General features: G+C 43.2%; 1 protein-coding gene across 1 annotated transcript in view; it reads left to right on the top strand.

Annotated features, from left to right (window-relative positions):
- The window catches only part of LOC142251248 (uncharacterized), a 103,430-nt gene that overhangs the window by 10,836 nt on the left and 72,450 nt on the right, over positions 1–20,144 (top strand). The window contains exons 2-4 of the mRNA XM_075323876.1: positions 2,765–2,810; positions 14,359–14,431; positions 14,874–14,968. Coding sequence (XP_075179991.1) covers positions 2,765–2,810; positions 14,359–14,431; positions 14,874–14,968 — 214 coding nt within the window. The remainder of the gene's footprint in view (positions 1–2,764; positions 2,811–14,358; positions 14,432–14,873; positions 14,969–20,144) is intronic.

Below are 20,144 nucleotides of genomic sequence, written 5' to 3'. Positions count from 1 at the left end.
CTCCCCTACATCCACCTCTTCTGCCTTTCCAATTCTCTTAACATTCCTTTAAGGGTATTGTTCCACTTGCGTATGACTCATGCGAGTCTCGCCTCAGCATCACCCGGCATGGCGCTCACTTTCCTGACGCGCGGGTCGGCTGCATGGAAATATATGCAGCCAACCCACTCTTGTCAGGAGAGTGTTCGCTGTGCTGGATAATACCGATGTGAGACTCACATGAGTCATACGCAAGTGGAACCATACCCTAAACCTGTATCTAGCAGTCTGACACCACCACCTCTGCTGCTGCTTTTATATTTTCACATACCTCCAGAACTGATAACATTAATGATGAGTGAACACTAGAAAGCTCGGTACTCAAATTGAGCAGGTCAGATGCTTGGACAAGCTCAACTTTAGTAACGAGCATAATGAAAGTCAATGAGAAACTCGAGCATTTTTCCGAAAGACCCTAACGGGAGGGCCAGGGATGAGATCTCTCCTTCCCTGGGCCTTCGAGAGAAATGAGTAAGAGAGAATTTTCCATCCGGGAAATCGAGCACTTGCACAATATTCGATCAGATATTGCCAAGCACCCTCGCTCATCACTCATCACATATAATATGGATGTGTTGGTCTGCTCCTTTCATAACACTGATCTTTCCAGGATTTAGCCCCAGAACACTCTGCAAACCCTTCTTCCTTCAAGAGGCGGTTGTAATGCATATTAAAAATGCATGTGGTCCCTCCCCAATCTTGATACTCCGCCGTGAGCAAGCCAAATGTTAGGGGCTGGTATTCCCGGGCTGGTGGAGATTCATAGTTATTCAGCACCCCCAGCCTAAAAATAGCAGCTTGCAGGCACCCCGAATTGTTGCTTCCATTAGATGCGACAATCCCGGCACTTTGCCCAACTCATCCCTATTGCACTGGAGCGGTGGCAATTGAGGTAATATCAGGAGTTAATAACAGCTCATAGCTGCCACTAAGTCCTAGATTAGTAATGGGAGACACCCTCCCCCCATTACTATTACTATAAACAAACACAAACGCCAAAAAAATCCTTTATTTGAAATAAAATACAGTAAAACCCAGTTCCAACGCAATCCACACGAGGTTATCCGATGATCCCAGCTCTGCTAGATACATACTGAAGTCACAGCGAGTGACATCACTCAGTGTGGTCAGAGCTGGAGGTTTCCACGGTACCCACCTGTGACCGCAGGTAAACTGATATCAGGTGACCTCATTGAACTTGGGGATCTCACCTCAGGTGAATTGATATGCATCTCATGGCAGAAAACCGTGTGGTATTGATGCCTTTTTTTTTTTTTTTTTTACTTTCCCTGGAGATGCAGATTTGGTGCAGGAATATGGGCATAAATTTCAGCACCAAATCTGCATCTCTTAACAAAAAGTGCAAAAAACATTTTTGATGCCGCTTCGCTTCAGTATGTTGTTTTTTTTTTTTTTTTTTTCTTTTTTTTTTTTTCTTTTTTTTTCTGCCAGGAGATGTAAGTTTAATGCTGAGATATTGGTTTTCTGCTAGGAGATGCAGGTCTCTCCACTCATTTCACCTGAGGTGAGGTTACGGAGTTCAACAAGATCAGTTTACCTACAGTCACAGGTGTGGTACCGTGGGAACCTCCACCTGTAACTGCAAATAAACTAAGTGTGTCACAGCTGAGGCTCACTCAGTCTCTGCCTGAAGCCACAGCGTGTGGACTTGTTCTGTGCCTGCATGCTGTGACTTCAGTATGTAGCAGAGCTGGAATCGTCGTGGGACCTCGTGTGCGTTATATCACAATTGGGTGTTTGGGGCTAATAAATATTAGAAAGGGTGTGTTTTTATATTTTATTTCAAATAAAAGATTTTTTTTCGGTGTTTGTTTTTTGTTTGTTTTTTTCCCCCCACTTACAGTATTAGTAACAGGGGGTCTCATAGACCCTCCCCATTACTTATCTAAGGTTGTGAGGTATCATTAACCCTTGATATTACCCCGATTGACACCACACAAGGGCAATTGGGATGAGCCGGGTAAAGTGTCGGGATGGTTGTATGTAATGGATGGACAAATCTGGGCAGTTGCAGGCTGCTATTTTTAGGCCCAAAGCTGTCAGCTTCTTCATGGCTGGGTATCAAAATTGGGGAGGACTGCACACGTTATGTTGTTATATTTACACAAGTCTAAATCCACAAAAGATCTTTGGTCAGTTCTCCAAGATGTTTGGAACAAGCTCCCAGATTCATTATTCCAACACTCTGTACAAGTGTACCTAGAGGTTAATTGAGGTATGTTGATGGTAAAAGACAATCACACAAAATTTTGACTTTAGTTTTCTTTTTTGTTTTTTTTATTCACTATATGTTCATCAATTAACAAAATAAAACTATTTAATTTTTTTTTTTTTTTTTAAATATTGTTACTTTGCAGAACTTTTTTTTTACACCTGCCTAAACCTTTTGCATATAGTGTATATGCCTATGTGGTTGTTTAATACGGGTCAGTAGACCAGTGGCCAGACTGGACGTCACAGCCCATATTCTCTTCTGTCCTATCATAATCCATACTTGTATATTTTATAAGGTGCTAAGATCTTTTCTGTGAAATGGGAAAAAATCAAAAAATATATCAAAGCAATAAAACTGATTACCTGAAAACACAATTTACACCATGCAGTTTATCCTTTTGTCTATTTTGGTGTATCAGAGTCATAAATGCCATTGTGAATATGTTCTGTAGAACTGATCCCTCTATTTTCATTATGTCTCCATTTTCAGATTCACCAACTCTCAACCATGACGAAGAGACGGGATCAACCCCTGGGTAATTTATCCAAAACTTTAGTCCTTTTTATTATATTGATTGTTTGCTGTGACCCACACAACTTCTCTTACCAGAATACATGTGGCATAAATATTGCCAGTTTGGATAGCACACCGGAAGTCGGGCACTGAAATTGGTATTTCACTGCTCTCGTATTACCTGAAATGTTAAGGAACTGCTATTATAATTTCTTGTAATATTCCCAAACCCATTAGTTTGTTGTAATGCCAGTTTTAGATGGCCATTATATATTCTAGCTGCATTTTAAGGTGGATCTGGCACCAGATTTCACAATAAAAACTGAATATAGTAATAAATCTCCTATAAGATAAAGACTGATGGCAAGTGCAAACTTTCCAAGTGCTTACTGAGTAGTCTATAGTGCTAAGATTTGTGTAAGGCCTCGGTTCCACTTGCCCATAGTTTCCATTGCGAGAGCATCAGAAATTATATGCTAATGACTCTCTGCTGCAAGTGTGAGCCGAGGATCATGCGATTATGATTGGATCACAGCCGTGGAGAAGAGGGGGCGAGCACTTTCTCCCCATCTCCTCCGCTGCCTGTCTCTTCTAGATTGCACTGCGGTCAGATTACATGCGAGTGCAGTGCTATGTTTCACATGCTCCCATAGACTTGTATGGGTATGTGTGAGCTGAGACTCGCTGCCAAACGCAGTGTGCTGCAATTAATTTCTCAGGCCGATATGGCATGAGAAATCAATTGCAGATGGACACTACCCCGTAGTTTTGCACTGGTGCGAATGCAATCTGATGTTTTATTGGATTCCACTCGTCCGTGCAAAACGCAAATGGAACTGAGGCAATAGCAATGAATATAGGAATATAGACATGCATTACTGCTATGGAAAACATGAAAAAAATAAGATACTTGGCGCGCAAAAATGTCACACAATAAAAGGTCGTGTTGGCTGTTGGGCTCACATAAAACTAGCCATTTTTGTGTGTTAAGTATATCCTTTTTACATGTTTTCCATAGCAGTAATGCATGACTATATTCATTGTTACACATATCTTAGCACTACAGAGTGCAACTGTCTTTTGTTTGTTCATAATCTCTTATAACCTGATGAGTCTGCTGTATTTTACTTTGAAAATCCATGTATGAATATCTGTAGAAGTCTGATATTGAAGATAATGTTATGAGTCTAGCTATAGAATAAAATGGCACATGAGACCACGTTTATCCAATCTCTGGGGGGGAAACTTGTGAAAGTGATTTACTGAGTTAAAAAAAACCCCTAAAAATATTAAAATATAAAATTACCTATCACATGTTAAGCACCATAAAGGGAAAAGAAATATCGTGACACATGAAATGTTTTTCAGTCATCTTGTATACATCCCAAAATGGTACCAATAAAATGCCAAACTTGCTGTGTTTTTTTTTGTTATTTTTTTATGTGTGTATATGTGTGTGTGTGTGTGTATGTATGTATTTATATAATATATATGTATGTATATGTAGTCAGTATGTGTGGCTTGTATAATTCTATGTTCACACGTTGCAATTTTGCAGGGTTTTTTTCTAAAGCAAAACCTGATCTCTTGACATTAAAAAAGCATTTGATTTGTTGTTTGTTTTTTTTGTCCTGCATATTTGATGTAATTTGTCTACAGTACATGTTTAAATAAAATTTAGTTTCATTCGCTATAAAAGCAGCAAAAAAATGCAGCAAAAAAAAAAAGTTTTTCACTCGCTGCTTTCAATGGTGAAAAAAGGAGGAAAAACCGCTGAAAGGATTGACATGCTGCTTTTTAAAAAAAAATGCAGCCGTTTTCAATTTCAGTCGGGGGAAAAAAAAGCAAGTGTGCATGAGATTTCTGGAATCACATAGGTTTTACTGGTGCTGTAAAAAGCAGCTTTTTAATTGCATAAAATAAATGAAAAAATCATGCTGTAAAACGCAGTGTATGAAAATAGCCTCCTAACAGTGTAAATTTTGATGTGCTCTCTAACTTACACACAGCCATTAATGTCAAAACCGCTTGCAACAAAAGTGAGTACATCCCTAAGTGAAAATTACTAACTTATCCCCAAGTGTAAATACTTTGTGGGGCCACCATTATTTTCCAGCACTGCCTTAACTTTTTTGTGCATTGAGTTCACTAGAGCTTCACAGGAGCCACTGGGTCCTCTTCCATCCTCCATGACGATATCACTGAGCTGGTGGATGTTCGAGACCTTGTGCTCCTCCACCTTCCATTTGAGCATGCTTCACAGATGCGAAATAGGGTTTAGGTCTGGAGACGTGCTTGGTTAGTCCATCAACTTTACCATCAGTTTCTTTAGCAAGGAACTGGTTATTTTGGAGGTGTTTGAGGCTGTGTTTGAGCACTGCCCTGTGGTTTAGTTTCTGGGGGACGGGGATCATGCTCTGCTTCAGTATGTTACAGTGCAGGTTGGTATTCATGGTTCCCTCAATGAACTGTACCACCCCCCAGCCGGTAGCACTCATGACACTCCCACCACCATGCTTGACTGTAGGTAGGACACACTTGTCTTTGTACTCCTCACTTGGTTTCCGTTTGTCACTATCTGAACTCTTCTTTAGAAGAGGCTTCTGTTTGGGACGAAAGCCATGCAGACTAATGTGATGCAGTGTGCTGCATATAGTTTAAGCACTGACAGACTGACCCACCACTCCTTTAACTCTGCAGCAATGCTGGCAGCACTCATACATCTATTTTATAAAGACGACCTCTGGATATGACACTGGGCACGTGCACACAACTTTTTTGGTTGACCATGGGGAAGCCTGTTCTGAGTGGAACCTGTCTTGGCAATTGTGCAGCAGCTCAGCTGGCAGTCTTAGCGGTCATCTTAATTTTACTCACTTACATAGCTCTAATAATTCCACAGAAGTGATCATCACTGTTCCCATTGAGATTTACAATCTAAATTCTCTATCAGTATGTCTTTTGAGTGTTCGAGGAAAAATGAATACACAGAGTTAATGCACGCAAACACAGGGACAACATACAAACTCCTTGTAGATGATGTCCTTAATGGGATTGAACCCAGGACCCCAGCACTGCAAGACTACAGTGCTAATCACTGAGCCACCATGCTGCCCTTCTTTATGTGGCGCAATAATTCTATTTTTTCAGATCCCAAGAGAACTTGCTGCCATGAGGAGCCATGTTAAACTTCTAATGACCAATATGAGAGAGTGTGTGAGCGATAACACCAAATTTAACACATCTGCTCCCCATTCACACATGCGACCTTGTAAAACTGAGTCACATGATACCAAGGAGGGAAAGTACTGAACACATGAAGAAAAAAAAGTTCCAAAAGCCATAAAAAAATAATTACACTAGCTGAAATCTATCAATAATTAGAAGGCAATCCTGACACTTAGTGCAAAATATCAGCTGGTTCAACTGATAGCCTATGCAAAGGTCTCTCATTACACAAGAAACATCTTATGATGTGTAAAACCAGTGACCTGTTTCAAGACCTTTCCAATCTTATTGTTGAAAAACATACTGATGGCATTGGTTTCAGAAGAATTTCTAAGCTATTGAAAGTTCCAGTGAGTAATGTTGGGGCCATAATCCAGAAATGGAAGGAACTTAATTTCACCATAAACCAGCCACAACCAGGTGCTCACCACAAGATTTCAGACAGAGGAGTGAAAAGAGTTATCCGAAAGGTTGTCAAGAGTAGAGTTGAGCGCGGTTCGTGGTTCTCCAGTTCGCGGCTTGAGTGATTTTGGGGGATGTTCTAGATAGAACTAGAACTCGAGCTTTTTGCTAAAGCTCGATAGTTCTAGATACGTTCGAGAACGGTTCTAGCAGCGAAAAAAACAGCTAATTCCTAGCTGGCTTTCCACTGTAATGGTGTAAGTCACTCTGTGACTCACACTATTATGACATTTCAGTGTATAGTGTGCGGGAACAGCGCATTCAGATCACTGCTGTATTTTTTTTCTTTTTCCTTGTCTTCCTTCCCTAAGCGCGCGCGTGTAGGGGGGCAGGCCAGCATGTCAGCCAATCCCAGACACACACACACAGCTAAGTGGACTTTTAGCCAGAGAAACAACGGCATATGTGATAGGATGTCCATGTCACATGTCCCTGCATTATAAAACCGGACATTTTCCTCCAGCACGCCATTATCTGCCTTCTGCGTCCTTGGTGTCAGTCATCACTGGCGCAGCTCCTATCGCCGATACTGCTGTGTACGCTCCATACACAGCGCTGTACAGCTTAGGGATAGCACTTTCTATCAGTCCTTTTAAGGGCTCATACCGGCAGGGTCAGAGCCATAGGTGACAGGTCCGTGAAAACAGAGTTTAACAGCTACACAAGATGACAGCGTCTGTGTAGCTAAGGTCAGGGATTTCCTCGCTGCATTTCCCCATTAGGAGGGATAGAAAGGCAGGCTTCCTTTCCTCTACCCAGAGACCCACAACCCTGGCACTGTACCCTCCTGCCCTTTGCACACTCCAACTCATTGTTACTAAGCCATTATACTAGCAAACACTGACTGAACTTAGTGGCATCCTAAACGTGGCTATTGGACTTCTGTATAGTCCCACTAGTGCAAAGATATTTGCAGCACGTCTGCCTGCATTGCACACTCAAACTCATTGTTACTAAGCCATTATACTAGCAAACTATGCTGCCAGTTTAAGGGCCGTAGTTGCATTGTCAGGGATAATTATTCTTTATTATTCTGCTGTTAATAAAGCTAGACCACCGCTGCAATCTACACCACCTCTCAATTTTTACTACCACATTTTAAGTGCACAATCTTGTCGCAATCAACATGAGTGGCAAAATGATAGATGCTGGTGGAAAGGGGAAGAGGCGTGTTGGAAAAGGAAAAAAAGCGTTTGTCCGTGGGGAAGGTGGCAAAGCTCCATTAACATCTGCTGAAGATAGACCATCTACCAGCAAAAGTAAGATGTCTACTACTTACCGTGGACAATCCGATGTGCTCCCTTTTTTACGGACACGAACAACAGGAACAAAGGTAGATGATGGCCAAAAAAGGAAAATGCTTGAATGGATCTCAAGTGGTCCAACAAGTGTCCTCTCCGCCACCTCAACTACCGCATCCAAAAAACACCAGTCCTCTGAGTTGTCATCCCAATCAAACTTGCTTTCTCCCAGCTCTAAAGTCTCCATCCGCCCTGCACAGTATGGTGGAACTGAGATGGCTGAGTCTGCAGAGCTGTTCAGTCACACTATAGCCTGGGAATCAGAAGTCTGCTCCCAAGCTACAGTGAGTACAGACCAGGAAATGGTCTGCAGTGATGCCCAGAACCTTTGTGACTCTAATTCAGGCCGTGAGGACCAAGTTTCTGAGCATAATGTTGACCCTTTGACCAACTGTAACACCTGTGGTTATAGACAATGAGGAACATACTGATGACGATGAGACGCAGATACCAGATTGGGATGACAACTTAAATATTCGGTCAGGGCAAGAAGAGGCTCGGTCTGAGGGTGAGGGGAGTGCAAACACAACAATTGATGAGGAAGTTCTAGATCCCACCACAGAGGCGGTGGAGGAGGATGCAACCGACGACGAAGTTACCTTGCGACTTCCTGGACAGTCGGAGCACTGGTAGCACGTTTACAACTGGATCATCAGCCACCACTCTGCCTCTGAGCACTAGTCGGGGGGGCTCAGCAGGTCGCATGCCCTCTAAGCCTTGCGTAGCCTGGTCCTTTTTTGACATAGAAAAAGATCGCCCAAATTATGTGATGTGTAAAATTTGTCGTGATTCTGTTAGTAGAGGTCAAAACCTCAGCAGTTTGACAACTTCTTCCATGAATCGTCACATGAATAAATATCATAGGTCCCAGTGGGAAGCTCACCGTGCTGCAATGCGGCCTAGCGGAGCGAACCATCCACAGCCTGCCCCTTCCAGTGCATCCGCGCGCTCTTCATCTTCTAGGACTGTGGGGACAGCTGTCACACCTGGTTTTCCATGCACAACTTCCACCACTGTAACCGCAACAGGCAGTTTGCTTGGTAGGTCGTCAGTTGGTTTGGAAGGAGAAACAAGCGCGTGTGTACAGCTCTCTCAGACATCGATAGCACCAACGTTGGATGAAGGCAACATCATGTCTCCGCCTGCACTTTCCCCACAAACCTGCATTTTTCCAGGGACACCCTACTCAACACCGTCTACACACAGCAGCCAGATCTCTGTCCCTCAGATGTGGACAAATAAAATGCCATTTCCTGTGACCCATGACAAAGCTAAGAGGTTGACTTTATCCCTCTGTAAGCTCTTGGCTACCGAAATGCTGCCTTTCCGCCTGGTGGACACACAGGATTTTAGAGACCTTATGTCTGTCGCTGTGCCCCAGTACCAGATGCCCAGTCGCCACTACTTCTCTAAGAAAGGTGTGCCCGCGCTACACCAGCATGTCGCACACAACATCACCACTTTCTTGAGAAACTCTGTGTGTCAACGGGTGCATTTTACCACCGATACTTGGACCAGTAAGCATGGACAGGGATGTTACATGTTGCTGACTGGGCACTGGGTAACTATGGTGATAGATGGTGAAGGGTCTGCTGCACAAGTCTTGCCGTCCCCACGACTTGTGTGTCAATCCTCTGTCTGTCCAAGTTCCGCCACTGTTTCTGCCTCCTCCACCTCATCTGGGTCCTCCACCTCCGCCCCAAGCCTGCCTGGTCAGGCCACCAGCGTTCTCACTGCGCAGAAGGAATCACGCACCCCTCATTACTATGCTGGCAGCAGAGCGCAACATCATCAGGCGGTCTTTAGCTTGACATGTCTTGGGAATAAGAGTCACACAGCTGAGGAGTTGTGGTCCGCTCTGCGGTCCGAGTTTAATAAATGGTTGTCTCCACTCAACCTGCAGCCTGGTAAGGCCGTGTGCGACAATGCTGCAAACCTGGGTGCGGCCCTTCGCCTGGGCAAGGTGACACACGTACCTTGTAGGGCTCACGTGTTGAACCTTGTTGTCCAGCAATTTTTAACACACTATCCCGGCCTAGATGGCCTTTTGACCAGGGCACGAAAACTGTCTGCTCACTTCCGCCGTTCAAGCGCCGCAGCTGAGCGACTTGCATCGCTCCAGAAGTCTTTCGGCCTGCCGGTTCATCGCCTGAAATGCGATGTGGCGACACGCTGGAATTCGACTCTCCACATGTTACAGCGACTGTGGCAGCACCGCCGAGCCCTGGTGCAATACGTCATGACGTATAGCCTGGGCCAACGAGATGCAGAGGTGGGGCAGATCACCCTGATGGAGTGGTCTCAGATCAAGGACCTATGCACCCTTCTGCACAGTTTCGACATGGCGACGAATATGTTTAGCGCTGACAATGCCATTATCAGCATGACAATTCCAGTCATTTACATGCTGGAGCACACGCTAAACACTATTCGGAGTCAGGGGGTGGGACAACAGGAAGGGGAGGAACTACAGGAGGATTCATATGCGCAAGACACAACAACATCACCAAGGTCCAGACGTTCATCATCACCAACGCGGCAGGCATGGGACCATGGGGGACAGGGATCAACAAGGGCGCATGGTAGCAGGCGAAATGTTGAGGAAGGTGCAGGAGAACATGAAGAAATGGAGGACGAACTGTCCATGGACATGGAAGACTCAGCGGATGAGGGAGACCTTGGTCAAATTTCAGTTGAAAGAGGTTGGGGGGAGATGTCAGAGGAAGAAAGAACGGTTAGCACCTCTATGCCACAAACACAGCGTGGACTTGGTCCGCATGGCTGCGCAAGACACATGAGTGCTTTCTTGCTGCACTACCTCCAACATGACCCTCATATTGTCAAAATTAGAAGTGATGATGACTACTGGCTTGCCACACTATTAGATCCCCGGTACAAGTCCAAATTTTGTGACATAATTCCAGCCATAGAAAGGGACGCACGTATGCAGGAGTATCAGCAGAAGCTGTTACTCGATCTTAGCTCGGCTTTTCCACCAAACAACCGTGCAGGTGCAGGGAGTGAATCTCCCAGTTGTAACTTGACAAACATGGGATGGTCTCGTCATCTTCAACAGTCTACTCGTACCAGTAGGACTGTATCTGGTGCTGGTAACAGCAATTTTATGGAATCTTTTCATAATTTTTTTAGACCCTCCTTTGCAAGGCCAACAGAGACAACAAGTCTGACACATAGTCAACGGCTGGAGAGGATGATACAGGAGTATCTCCAAATGAACATCGATGCCATGACTTTGCAAATGGAGCCTTGCTCATTTTGGGCTTCAAATCTTGAAAAATGGCCAGAGCTCTCCAGTTACTTCTTGGAGATTTTGTCGTGTCCAGCTGCCAGCGTTGTCTCTGAACGTGTCTTCAGTGCTGCTGGGTGTGTGCTGACAGATAAGCGCACGCGTCTGTCCAGTCACAATGTGGACAGACTAACGTTCATCAAAATGAACAAGTCATGGATCCACAAGGAATTTACTACCCCTGTGTCATCCTGGGGAGAGTAAATGCTTGTGGATTTGGAATGTGCTTGATGCAAATCAAAACATCCTGTTTCCAACTAGGGCACAAGTGCTGCCACTGATGGGGTGTCTGTGTGGCCCAATTTTTTGAAAAAAGGGAGACTCCGCTTGGAGTAACCCTTACTTACATTGTTTTTAAAAATGATCCAAGATGAACAGAGCTGGGATCAGGAAAGACTTTGCTACCTACCCCGGTGTCATCCTGGGGACGGTTAAGAATGGCGTATTTTTGATTGTGCTTGATGCAAATCTAGCTGTGAAGTGTACAACTAGGGCACAAGTGCTGCCACTGAATGGGTGGGTGTGTGTGGGGCCCAATTTTTTGAAAAAAGGGAGACTCCGCTTGAAGTCACCTTGCGGTGTTTTACATGATTTTAGAAGGGCGTGCCATGCCTATATCTGTGTCTCGTCCTCTTTTTCCTCGTTACGCTCTTTTGTTTTCGCATGAGAATTTGTTCTTGTCACTTTCCCATGTGTTTGTGTTGTGTTGTGAGTTGTTTGTCACCTTTTGGACACCTTTTGAGGGTGTTTTCTAGGTGTTTTTATGTGTTTGTGAATGCCTGCCATTGTTTCCTATGCAGTTCGAGTTCGGTTCGTCGAACGTTCGACGAACCGAACTCGAACGGGACCTCCGTTCGACGAACCGAACTCGAACGGGACCTCCGTTCGGCGAACCGAACTCGAGCCAAACCACGACCGGTTCGCTCATCTCTAGTCAAGAGCAAATAATCACCTTTGGAGAGCTACAGAAACACCTGAAATTAGCAGGTACAATTGTTTCAAAGAAATCCATAAGTAATGCCCTCAATGTCTATGGCCTATGTATACACACAACATGCAAGTATCCTTTGTTGAACAAAAGTATGTTCAGGTGCATTTAAAGATTGCTCAACAAGATTTTGACAAGCCTGTGAAATACTATAAGAATGTAGTCTGGTCAGATGAGACCAAAATTGAACTCTTTGGATGCCTTAATACACACCATGTTTGGAGACCAAAAGGCACTGCATATCACCCCCAAAACCCCATACCAATAGTGAAGTTTGGAGGTGGGAACATCATGGTCTGGGGCTGTTTTTCAGCATATTAAACTGGCAAACTTCGTGTGATTGAAGGAAGACTGAATGGACAAATGTACCTAGACGTTCTTGTTAAAAACCTGCTGCTATCTACCAGAATGATTGAAAATAAAATGAGGGTGGACATTTCAGCAAGACAATGATTCCAACCAAGGAAACACAATTAGTTTCAGAGAGAGAGAAGAAAATAAAAGCTACTAGAACAGTCCAGCCAATCACCTGAACTAGATCCAATATATGGAAGGAACTAAAGCTCAAAGTTAATAGAAGCCGACAGAATCTTCAGATTTTAAATGTTTGTGTGAAAGAATGGGCCAAAATCACCTGAGCAATGCAGGCAACTAATTCTCTACTACATCTCCATACAGAAGGTGTCTTGAAGCTGTTATCACCAACCATGACTTTTGTACAAAGTGTTAAGTACTACTCAGTAAGCGTAATTCAATAATTTTTCCCTGTCATTTCTCATTATTACATATAACTGAACTTATGAGCATCTGTAGCTTTTTTTTGCTTTTCCTGTGATGGGTTGTTACCTACATCTAGTGAGAAATTAATGTCAAAAGCACCTTCAAAAATATATTTACTTTTTACTGTTTAACCCTCTATTATGGATAACATTTGGTATCTCCATAATTGTACATGTTGCCAGATCTTCTTCTTCCATCCTCCTTTTTCCCCCTTCCTTGTTCTTTTTCCTTCTTCCTTCCTTCCTTGTTCTTTTTCCTCCTTCCTTCCTTGTTCTTTTTCCTCCTTCCTTCCTTGTTCTTTTTCCTCCTTCCTTCCTTGTTCTTTTTCCTCCTTCCTTCCTTGTTCTTTTTCCTCCTTCCTTCCTTGTTCTTTTTCCTCCTTCCTTCCTTGTTCTTTTTCCTCCTTCCTTCCTTGTTCTTTTTCCTCCTTCCTTCCTTGTTCTTTTTCCTCCTTCCTTCCTTGTTCTTTTTCCTCCTTCCTTCCTTGTTCTTTTTCCTCCTTCCTTCCTTGTTCTTTTTCCTCCTTCCTTCCTTGTTCTTTTTCCTCCTTCCTTCCTTGTTCTTTTTCCTCCTTCCTTCCTTGTTCTTTTTCCTCCTTCCTTCCTTCCTTGTTCTTTTTCCTCCTTCCTTCCTTCCTTGTTCTTTTTCCTCCTTCCTTCCTTCCTTGTTCTTTTTCCTCCTTCCTTCCTTCCTTGTTCTTTTTCCTCCTTCCTTCCTTCCTTGTTCTTTTTCCTCCTTCCTTCCTTCCTTGTTCTTTTTCCTCCTTCCTTCCTTCCTTGTTCTTTTTCCTCCTTCCTTCCTTCCTTGTTCTTTTTCCTCCTTCCTTCCTTCCTTGTTCTTTTTCCTCCTTCCTTCCTTCCTTGTTCTTTTTCCTCCTTCCTTCCTTCCTTGTTCTTTTTCCTCCTTCCTTCCTTCCTTGTTCTTTTTCCTCCTTCCTTCCTTCCTTGTTCTTTTTCCTCCTTCCTTCCTTCCTTCCTTCCTTGTTCTTTTTCCTCCTTCCTTCCTTCCTTCCTTCCTTCCTTGTTCTTTTTCCTCCTTCCTTCCTTCCTTCCTTCCTTCCTTGTTCTTTTTCCTCCTTCCTTCCTTCCTTCCTTCCTTCCTTGTTCTTTTTCCTCCTTCCGTCTTCTCCTCCTACCCTACACAATAACACTGGAAATACATTTTTTTTTCCACCATTTCACCCCATTTGGATTTTTTTTTCCTCCATATTTTTCTTTTAGTACATTATATGGTAAAATAAATGGTATGTTGAAAATCCTATAGGACTATGTTGACAGTAAAATAAAAAAGCTATGACTGTAAAAGAAGTGTACCAAAAAAAACAAAGCATTAAAATGAAAATTCACTCTGATAAAGGAGTTTTAAAGGAACTCTTTGTTCTTAACCCAGGGTCTCTTTTTGCTCTTATTCCCGATGGCATGTCATTTTTGCTTATAACTACTTAGACTCTTGGTTTATGGTTTCTTAGACGTCCAACCTAATTCTCATATTTTTGCATCTGCAGCCATACCAAGTCATGTGACCCATTGCCAGATATCTCTATTGGGAGCATGGAGCACAAGGAGGAGTTACTGCAGGTAAGTCTAATGGTCTGTCTTGGTCTGTTTTAAAGAGAAACAAAAGGAAATTATTTAGATTTAATGAATGTAAGTTTTTAGAATTTTTGACAGGGAGTTGTTTTTATCTTTCCTATTCCATGTCATTGTAGAATATGAGGTCATCACTGGCTTTTTTTTGCATTGTTAGCAGGTGTACTACTCCATAATTCTCTTTTCTGCTCATGGTCTGGCATAGACCACATTCATACTATCTTCTCCCCACATAATCCCGGTGACTGGCTATATGGCCTGGAAAAATGAACTATGTAGGCATGCCGCCCCTTTATTTGTCCGAGAGGTGCTATTGTACATAGTCAATGCCTGAAAAAGTTAGATCTTTCAAAGAAACATTAAAAAAATATGTAGTTTTGCTTTCTTATATTACAGTCCTGCACTTACCACATTGTATATTTGAATTCAGGTCTTGCAGAGCTGCACTGATGATGACAGCGACACCGATAGTGATGATGTCAGGGTTACGATCGGTGACATACGAACCGGAGCGCCATCCTGCCTGTATGTATATACTTATGTTTTCCACTAGGTCAATATGTAAAACAAAATGAAAACCTTTTTTTTTATTCTATTACTATAGTATTGATGTCATTTGTTTCTCTTGCCTGGATGGTGTTATATGTCAATAATAGCTGCTGCAAAATATATTTTTGTATTAGCATCAATGTTGAGCAAAATGATTTCTCCGGACCATATCTGTGGCAGCCAGACGAGGGGCCAAAGAACTTTCCAGCCGCTGCCGGCATCACTGGTGTCTTTTCTAATTAATAGGTCCCCACACAATGTCATGGCTACATCGTGACTTTGCGAGGCCAAGTTATCGGTATAGCCACCCAAGATTCCATCAGTTGGTAGGAATTTCAGAGTACCCATGTGGCTGCTGGACGAAGATCCTGTCATTTGTTTTGCTCATCTCCAGCAGTCAGATTACATTCACATTGAATATAGATCTACAGCTTGGCATTACACCTGGTGACGCTCTGGAGGGGTGACTCATTAAGATGTTTACGCTAAAAATCTGGCATACGGATTTACAGGAAAATTCTACAAAACATTTGCAGACCTATTGTCTCCATTGATGATGGTCGCATTTAACTCTATCTACGAGTCCTGCCCATTCCCGGATCAATCCTTGGCTGCTTATGTGACAGTAATTCCTAAACCAGGAAAAGACCCGCATATTTGCAAAAGCTACCGTCCTATTTCCCTTTTAAATATTGATTTAAAAATTTTCGCTAAATTAATAGATAATAGGCTAAACTCACTACTCCCCTCGCTGATCCACCCGGATCAGGTGGGCTTTGTCCCGGGAAGAGAGGCAAGGGACAATACCGTAAAAACTATTGATATTATACACTTTGCAAAGACCCATAAAATACCGCTGATGGTTCTATCCCTTGATGCCGAGAAGGCATTCGATAGAATCTCATGGCCTTCCCTCTCACAAACTCTTAAACATATTGACCTCGGTCCCTCCTTTTGCGCTAAAATCCTCTCACTATACAAATCTCCGGCAGCCAGTTTAAAAATTAACGGTTCAATTTCAGCCCCCTTTGCCATCCATAACGGTACCCGACAGGGCTGCCCCTTATCCCCCCTTCTTTATATACTGATCATGGAACATCTTTTGGCCGCCATTCGTAACAACCGTGAGATTCGTGGAATCAAAGTAGCTGGTAAAGAATATAAATGCTCCACATTCGCCGATGATCTCTTAATATATATAACCAACCCAACGTCCTCCCTAGCTAACTTGGTGGATCTCCTGGAGGGATTCGGTAGGTGGTCCAATTTTAAGATCAATATGCACAAATCCGAGGCCCTGAACGTGTCTCTATCCAACGAGATGGTTCGGGTCTTGAGGTCACACTATCCCTTTAAGTGGCCCACGGATAATGTAATAACTTACTTTGGCATTCGACTACCCTCGGATCTCTCCAGATTGTTTCCTCTGAACTTTCAGCCTTTTCTTTCCAGACTGGACACTAACTTAGCCGCTTGGGAGCGGACGAGTTTCTCATGGTTCAGTCGCATTAATATATTAAAGATGACCATTCTACCCAAACTATTGTACTTACTTCACACAATTCCCACCTACATCCCAGCATCGTTTTGGGATGGAATTCGGCGACAATTTAGGAACTTCGTATGGGCGTCAAAACACCCGAGACTCCGTTGGGAAACATTAACTCGGCCCAAAGACGCGGGTGGGACGGGCTTACCGGACTGTCGTCGTTACTATCAAGCAGCAGCCCATGCTCGAGTATTGGACCTAATCCACAATTATTCGACGAAAGTGTGGGTCCGCATGGCAACGGATAGATGCCAGATTCCGGTCGGAACCCTGCCCTGGCTCCGCTCTCCCTCATTGCCAAACAACCTAGAAATATCTTATACAACCGCCAATACACTGAAGACTTTGAACGTCCCCTCTATGAAAAAAGGGTTGGTGGACAGGAACGGTCCCCTGTTTCCTATCTCAGTCAACCCCAAGTTCGAACCAGGTTGTGTTGCCCCGATATTTCTAGGCCACCCTAAATCCCGCCCTTTACGTTTTTACCAGGTGGCCCCAAAGGGGATATTACTGCCTCTTCACACGATCCTGGGAGAAACCCCCCCTACGCCACGACAAGAATATGAATATACCCAGCTCCAGCACTTTTTTACATCAATCCCCGAAAAAGAAACATTGATACGCCCACTATCTACATTTGAAACGCTGTGCCTCACAAAACCTATTATCCCACATACGACCTCGGTTATTTACAGGCTGCTTTCGGAAAAAGATCTCCTCTCCCTGCCCTCTTATTGTAAAGCATGGGAGTCAGAACTGAATAAAACCTTCACGAAAACCCAATGGGACAAGTGTTTCTCCCTTTCTCATAAATCGATCATAGCATCTAAATCACAAGAAACGAGTTATAAAATAATATCGAGATGGTACAGGGTTCCAGTTACAGTCAACAAATGGTTTCCAGGGGTGCCGGATACGTGTTGGCGATGCGGGGCAGAGGCGGGAACGATGGTACACATATGGTGGTCATGCCCAACACTGAACGCTTTCTGGAACGGAGTCCTCAGGACAGTACTGGAAGTGACGGGAATTTCAGTTCCTCCGTCCCCAGAAGCAATTTTGCTCTACATGTTCCCCATATCCAAATCTAAATATAAAAAATCACTGCTTAGACATTTATTGCAGGCTGCAAAAACAGTGATCCCCAGACATTGGAGATCCATGGATCCCCCGTCTCTGGAGGAATGGTTTGCGGAGGTGGGCTTGACACACCGCATGGAATTATTGGTGGCTGGGTCCCAACGGGAAAGGGATACGGTAGCCAAGACCTGGTTTCACTGGGAGGCGTTCTTGTCTTCTCCATCATACCAACACATCTTGAAATAAAGTGCGATGTCTTAAACTCTTTCTGTCTTAATTCTTCTCTTACTCTATAGTTTGCTATATTTCCTGCTCTATTTTAGTTCTCTCTTTTCTGGTTTAAGGTAAAGAATCTCCCATGATTGAGGATTACGATTAGAAATTTATATGATTTATATACAAGACTAGAAAAATTGTTTTTGTAGTTCTATCCTAATACCAGACTATGAATACCAGTTTTATAAGAAAAGGTTTATAATGTGATAGATTCGACGGCCAAAAAGGCTTCAGTCGAATTTCACGGTATATCAAATGTTTATGACTTACTCCAATTTATATGGGAATCAATCATCATTCTTTAATGTTTTCATTTCCTGTATTGATAATTTAAAACTCAATAAAAATTTATTGTTAAAAAAAAAAAAAAAATCCCACTCCCATGCCCGAAAAATCTGGCATACATGCCCTAATAGTTTTTTTTGGGGTTTTTTTGCGCAAATGCTCAAAAATAATGCAACTTTTGGCAATTATACTCCAATCCAATTGAGCCAGACTTTATCTAAACACTATACTCCAATTCTAACTAGCTGCAACAATATGGACGTAGCATGGGCTGGACTTGGACAGGACAGAGTATCGTCATGCCCACCTTTCAAACTCCACAAAGTGGCATAACTCCAAAAAATATACTACATCCTCTGGTTGGCATACATTTCTGGTGACTGAATATCAGATGTATGGGATTGCTTAAATGGGTTTTCCTAAGAACAAAGTACATTGTAATCAATATATCTTGGAATAGTAATAATCTCCACAATGGGACGTGTTTTTGTTTTTTTTTTTTTTTGTTGTTTTTTTTTAATAAAAAGGTGCCTGTGCTAAGATAGTCTTATAAATATGTGCCCCTGCTATGTACTGTGTAATGGCCGTGTCTCACCATACAGGGACATGTTCTGATCATACCACAGCTCCTGGGCTGGGCAGGAAGGAAAAGTGAGTATACAGACATTACAGCATAGATTCACAGCTGATTCTTATTGTGAGGTAAAACATTTCCCTGCCTGTTTTAATTTTTGTTTTACCTCACAAAAGAACCGGGTTTGATCCTGTGCTGTAATGTCTGTATACTCTTTTCCTTCGTCCGCCGGCCCAGGAGCTGTGGTATGAGACCATGGCCTTGTATGGCCAGACACGGCCATTACACAGCACACAGTAGGGACACATATGTAAGATTATCTCAGCACAAGAACATGTTTTTCAACACATCCAGTTTAGGAAATCATTATTCCATAATCTATTGATTTAAAATTAACTTTTTTGTAGGAAAAGCCCTTTTAATGAAAGAGGTCGGTGTGCTACGCCAGTCTTAATGAATCACCCCTTAAGTGTATATACCAAATGAATCCATAAGGCTCCTGACACAGGTCAAAAGAACATGTCATTGGACTCTGTTAAGCTTGGGTTCATTATGTGTTTTTGTTTTTTTTTTTTTTGCTTATCATGGGCAAAATACAGTTGTGACAGACGTTTTGTCTGATACAAATACTGGTTTTCACAAAGTTTGCGGGTTCAGGGATTTTAGATCATTTAAGTCAATGGTTACTGAAGTACAAGTATAAAGTTTTTTTAGGCTTTTATTGACAAACTAGAAGGTGGCCCGATTCTAACGTATCGGGTAGTCTAGAATGTGTATGTAGGTTAGCAGATTGAATAATAAGGTAATGAATGGACTGGATGGGTTAGGTTTAATTTAGTATTCTTATAATTGTTTATTGGTTTTAAAATGACAAACAGAAGGAACAGTTTTAATAGAGGAGTCTAATGTTTAATGATGTCCATGGCTTGTAATGAAAGAAGGCCATGAACAGTGGAAAGTTAAGTAAAAATATGCTGATGCTGTGATGTGGCCCAATGCTGGTATGTGCCACCATACGTGGTGCAGCCACCATCCTGACATGTGCCCCCATCCTGCGGGATAATGTGTGCGGGGGATGGCGGAGCCGAGCGGGGCCATGGCGCTGAGGACGTCAGTGCCGGGGACTGCATGGCTGGGGACAGGTCACTATCCAGGAGTGTGTGTGTGTGTGTGTGCAGTGTATACATGTGGAAGGCAGAGTGCAAGGGGAGGTGGAGTCAAGTGGGGTAATGTGTGCGGGGGGCAGAGGCGAGCGGTGGGTATGTGTCGGCTGGGTTGCCGGTGTGAGCTCCCGGGGGTGCAGCACTCACCGGGGAGTCGGGGCTCCATGTGGGTGTGGGGAAAAGTGTTGAGCATTGTTTTGTCAGCCCGTAGTTCAGGCTGTTCAG

Source organism: Anomaloglossus baeobatrachus, chromosome 9, assembly GCF_048569485.1.
Source record: "Anomaloglossus baeobatrachus isolate aAnoBae1 chromosome 9, aAnoBae1.hap1, whole genome shotgun sequence".
NCBI lineage: Eukaryota > Metazoa > Chordata > Amphibia > Anura > Aromobatidae > Anomaloglossus > Anomaloglossus baeobatrachus.
This window is presented reverse-complemented; position numbering and strand designations above follow the sequence as displayed.